Below are 5,872 nucleotides of genomic sequence, written 5' to 3' on the forward strand. Positions count from 1 at the left end.
AAAAAAACTAAAGCCTGAAGGTCTTAACTGGCACAATAAAATGTGCCCATATATCATGTGTGTATTTTTATCTACGTAAATACCTGCCCTCAACTATCTTAACTCTCCTGACACTGGATAACAATGAGTGTATATACAAGACCCACGAAGGGTCAAGGCCCTTTGCCGGTGAAATAACATTCCACTCACCCCAAGTAAACTAAGGAACCCATGACAAAGTGCCATAAGCTTGACAGAGAAGTCTCAAAGGAATTGGGTTTGCATTTCATTTGCTTATCTAAATTTCCATCTTCTTTTTATACAAATTCCTGAGATAACACTACAGTGTAAACTAAGGAGAAAAACACAGCTAAAGGTTTCCTTAGTGCACAATAAACACTGGTCTCTCCCTTACGGATGAATTCTCAGATGCAGAATAAGGCTCCACGCTGGGTCAATTTCTAAAACAGGTCTTTACACAACTACAGATGATCTGACAGGTTTTCTCAAAGCGAAGATACTTGAGGGGTTTCTCTTTGGTATGTGCGATCAGATGTCATGGTAGATGCTTTCTCTTGCAAAAGATTTTCCTCTGTGTTTACATTCAAAAAGTCTTTCCCCAATAGGAGTTCTCGGAGGGTGACAGAGGTTTGCCCACTTGTGAAGGGTCTTCCCACATTTGTCACACTGACAGAGTTTCTCCCAATATGGATCCTTTGATGCTGAGTGAGAGAGGAGCTGCGACTGAAGGCCTTTCCACACTCACTGCACTTATAGGGCTTCTCTCCAGTGTGGATGATGGCATGTCTAATGAGGTTTGTGCTCCAGCAGAAGGACTTCCCGCACTCCATGCATTCATAGGGCTTCTCTCCACTGTGAATCCTCTGGTGTCTGGTAAGGCCAGACCTGCGGTTGAAGGCCTTCCCACACTCCGTGCACTCATAAGGCTTCTCTCCGGTGTGGATGCTGAAGTGCCGAATGAGGTCTTTCCTAGTGCTAAAGGCTTTCCCACATTCTTTGCACTCAAAAGGTTTCTCGCCAGTGTGTGCCCTTTTATGCAAGATGAAAGTAGAGCAGTGGGTGAAGGCCCTTCCACACTCAGTGCACACAAAAGGCTTCTCCCCAGTGTGGATCCGCTGGTGCCTCTTGAGGTATGACCTGTGGTTGAAGGCCTTCCCGCACTCGAGGCACTCGAAGGGCTTCTCCCCGGTGTGGATGACGTAGTGGTGAATGAGGGCTGCGCTCTCACAGAAGGCTTTCCCACATTCGCTGCACTCGTAGGGCTTCTCCCCGGTGTGGGTCTGCTGGTGCCACATGAGGTAGGACTTGTGTTTGAAGACCTTGCCACACTCAAAGCACTCATATGGATTCTCGCCACTGTGGATGATGTGATGGCGAAGGAATCCGGGCCTGTGTCGGAAGACCTGCCCACATTCTTTGCACACAAAGGATTTTTCCCCATTGTGTCTCCTCTTATGTAAGACAAAATTGGAGCGGTGAGTAAAGGCCTTTCCACACTCACTGCACTTGTAGGGCTTCTCCCCACTGTGAATCCGCTGGTGCTGTGTCAGGTAGGACTTGCGGTTGAAGGCCTTGCCACACTCCATGCACTCGTAGGGCCTCTCCCCGGTGTGGATCATATGGTGCTGCAGAAGGTGTGTGCTCTTAATGAAGGTTTTCCCACACTCAGTGCATTCATAGGGCTTCACTCCAGAGTGAATCTTTTCATGTCCAGCAAGAAGGTGTTTCTTGTTAAAAACTTTCCCACACTCATTGCATTTGAAGAGACTTTCCTCTTCCTGAATCAGGGGATCTTTACCTGATCCACAGGAGTCACGGTCATGGACAGCACCCCCTAGAGGGACTGGTTCCTCTTCGACCCTTGAACACACACCACCAGCTGTCCTTAAGCTGCCATGTTCAGGACTTATTTTTTCATGAAGCTTCTCCCTCTGGGGGTTGATCCCCGGTACAAAGTGGTCTTCCTGCATTTCCAGCGGCCCATCCTGATCCTTGGTTTGTCCCAACTGGGAGTCTCCTGGGCCTCCCTGCATCAGTTCCTGGAGAGAGGCTCCTTTAGACAGCGTTGGTTCACAACTGGTAGGTTCTGTGGTCTTGGGTTTTCCTTCGTCAACTGAAAGAAATACAATAAACAGGGCCCGTTAGTAATCCAACACGGAGGAAATGAAATCAGCATTGCAGTGAGGAAAAAAATAAAGATGAAAGGAGTGCCTCTGGGTCTTTATGCTTTGCTACCATTGACTCTCAGGATTGTTAATTTCCTTCTTCCTTGGTCATTAGACTGCTGACTCCTTCAAAGAGAGTTCAGGTGAGGAGATAAAGGGTATGGAGTGGACACACCACCACAATTTTATAGACGTTGCTTGACAGAGTAATAATACCTCTGTGTGCTTTCAGTTTCTATAAGTAAGGACGTCCCAATTGTAAGAACACCAGGAAAAGGGGAATTCCCTGGAGGTCCAGTGGTTAGGACTTGGTGCATTCACTGCCAGGCCTTGGTTAAATCCCTGGTCAGGGACGTACTTTCTATTCTATGACAAGAGATAGCTCATTATGGGAACCTAGACAGATTATGCTAAAGAGATAACATTATGTCTGATTATAGCAGAAAGACCACACATGTAATTAGAATCTTGGGGTTTTGAACCATGAGTTATTAGCTGGCGCTCTGGAGAGGGAAAGAAGGCTAGACACTGAGTCCCATGTTCAATGACTCAGTCAGTCACGCTTCTGTAACGAAGGTCAATAAAAATCTACATACCCGGGCTCTGGTGAGGTTTATGGGTTGCCAACACTCTGTGCACATACTGCCAAGCATTGATTCCTGGAGGTAAAGAGTCGCTGAAGACACGAAAGCTTCGTGATTGGAATACCTCTGGCCCTTCTTCTGAGCTGTATCCTGTACCAAACATACTCTGTGAGCATAACAGGTTCAAGGGGAGTTTCTCTGAGTCTAGCAAATCAATGAACCTGAGGGTGGACTGGAAACTCTTGACTTTCAGTTGGTTTAGAAGACCAAGGCAGACACGGCAGTCCTGGATTCTATGTTCCTAATCTGGGGTTTGGCTAACTGTGTGAAGGAAGAGGCCAGGGGAGTTGTACACCACAGGAGTCCTACACCAACTCCAGGCACAACAGGCACTGCCACAGAGAGACAGTGGGAAGGATGCTACAGCCTAAGGAGACAATGTACAAAAGCCCCACAGGTCACGGGGATGGTGCTGATGAGAATCCAGGGGAGCTGACTCGGGTTACTGTGAAACCTCCCAGGACACAGCTCATAAGGCAGGATGGTAAGCAGGACGGAAGGGACACACTGGGTCTGTTATGTCTGAACAGTTGGTGAAAAGACTAGCAAAATACACATGATCTAGATAAAGAAAATGTCAATGCTTTACTTGAAGACATTAAAGAGGAGCTAAACCAATGAGAGATTTAATGTAGGAGATGGTGAAATTGGAGAGAGACGGTCAAAAGGTACAAAATGCCACTTTTAAGATTAAGTAACCAAGGAATGTAATGTACAACTATAGATGACTATAGTTGACACTGCTGTATGATATAAAGAAGCACCATTAACAGAGTATTCCTAAGAGTTCTCATCACGAGAAAAATTTTTCCCTTTTATCTTTTCTTCTTTACTTTTTAACATACTGTCACCGTGCTTATTAAACTTATATTCAGAGTACATCATGCGAAATGCTGGGCTGGATGAAGCACAAGCTGGAATCAAGATTGCTGAGAGATATCAATAACCTCAGATACACGATGACACCACCCTTATGGCAGAAAGCAAAGAGGAACTGAAGAGTTTTTTGATGAAAGAGAAAGAGCAGACTGAAAAAGCTGACATAAAACTCAACATTAAAAAAACAAAGATCACGGTATCGGGTCCCATCACTGCACGGCAGATAGACAGGGTGATGATGGAAACAGTGACAGACTTTATTTTCTTGGGTTCCAAAATCACTGCAGATGGTGAGTGCAGCCATGCAATTAAAAGATGATTGCTCCTTGGAAGAAAAGCTATGACCAACCTAGAGAGCTTATTAAGAAGCAAAGACGTTACTTTACTGACAAAGGCCCAACTAGTTAAAGCTATGGTTTTTTCCAGTAGTCATATATGGATGTGAGAGTTGGACCATAAAGAAAGCTGAGCCCCAAAGACTGGATGCTTTTGAACTGTGGTGTTGGAGAAGACTCTTGAGAGTCCCTTGGACTTCAAGGAGATCAAACCTGTCAGTCCTAAAGGAAATCAGTCCTGAATATACATTGGAAGGACTGATTCTGAAGCTGAAACTTCAATACGTTGGCCACCAGATGTGAAGAACTGACTCACTGGAAAAGACCCTGATGTTGGCAAAGTTTGAAGGCAGGAGGAGAAGGAGACAACAGAGGATGAGATGGTTGGATGGCATCACCGACTTGATGGACATGAGTCTGAGCACGCTCTGGGAGTTGGTGGTGGACAGGGAGGCCTGGCGTGTTGCAGTCCATGGGGTTGCAAAGTCGGACTTGACTGAGCAACTGAACTGATCTGATACAGGAAGATGGATGTTAGCTTAACCAACTGGTAATCACTTCATAATGTATGTAAATCAAACCAGCATGCTCTGTGCCTTAAAACTTATACAGTGATGTATATCAATTGTTTCTCAATAAAACTGGAAAAAAATGAATCATATGAAGCTGACAATTCTATCCCAGTGAATGTGTATATTCAATACAATTTCCAATAAAATACCAATTGGGTTATTGTGGAACTCAGTAGTTTTACCATGGGATTTGCATGAAAAATCAAAGATGCAAGAATAATGAGAATTAAAAAGATATCTACCTTAGCAGGTAACAAGATTCTAGACTTTAAGACACTGTGGTCCTGGTACAGAGAAGACACAGGCAATGGAAAAAGAACAGAGAGCCCGGGAGACACACACACGTGGAGCTCTGGGGAATGGAACGAAGGGAGAGCAGTTCACAGTAAAAGCAAAGGACATAAAGTGAATGGAGCTAGAAAAATGGGTGACGCTGGGAATGACAACACCGTATTCCTGTCTCACACTATCCTCAAATTCTACCTCACACCAGAAAGAGTTAAATGTCAGGTGCCAAGCTTAGAACATCTTATAATGAGGACATCTTTTTGATATTAGGGATGGAGCAGCACCTATAACTGATCAAAGTATCAGTAATGTACAAAAATTCCTAAAAACAAAAGGCAAACAAAGTTAACAGAACACCTGGCATTTTCCATGAACTGACATTTCAAAGAAGAAAATACAGCTGTTCGTCAGTATCCACAGGGGAATAACTGGTATCAGAAGACACTTCCTGCTCAACACCCAAATCCAAAGATGCTCAAGTCCTTTACATAAAATGGCAGTTTTTGCACATAACTTACACACATCCTCCTGTGTACTTTAAACCGTCTCTAGAGTGCTTGTAATATCTAATACAATGTAAATGCTATGTAAATAATTGCCAGCACAAGGCAAACTCAAGTTTTGCTTTTTCGAGCTTTCTGGGATTTTCTTTTCCCCCAGTGTCTTCAATCCATGCTTGATGAATCCAGAGTCAGAACCTGCAGATGAGGAGGACAACTGTACAAATGGGCCGATAATTACATGATGAGAAGCTAAAGCTTGTGAACAATTAAGGAAATGCAAGGCAAGCTCACCTAAGACACAGTTTTGTCCGTTTGTTAAGCAAAAATAAACGTGCCTGAGAGCATGAAGGACAGAACAGGACATAGTCAGTGGAATCTAGAGAATTACAGATGGGCAGATCTCTTTTAGAAAACCACGGCAATTGTCACCTAAACTTGAAAGTTTGCACAGCTACAATCCAACAATTTTACTCCTAAAAATGACAA

General features: G+C 44.2%; 1 protein-coding gene across 1 annotated transcript in view; it reads right to left on the minus strand.

Moving 5' to 3' along the window:
- LOC105001437 (zinc finger protein 264-like) overlaps positions 1-5,872 on the minus strand; it is a 16,166-nt gene continuing 10,294 nt past the window's right edge. Inside the window, 2 exon segments of the mRNA XM_010857703.1 lie at positions 1-2,113; positions 2,762-2,899. Of these exon segments, the coding sequence (XP_010856005.1) occupies positions 486-2,113; positions 2,762-2,899 (1,766 nt within the window). The 3' untranslated portion in view covers positions 1-485.

Source organism: Bison bison, unplaced genomic scaffold (genome assembly GCF_000754665.1).
Source record: "Bison bison bison isolate TAMUID 2011002044 unplaced genomic scaffold, Bison_UMD1.0 scf7180017864383, whole genome shotgun sequence".
Lineage (NCBI taxonomy): Eukaryota > Metazoa > Chordata > Mammalia > Artiodactyla > Bovidae > Bison > Bison bison.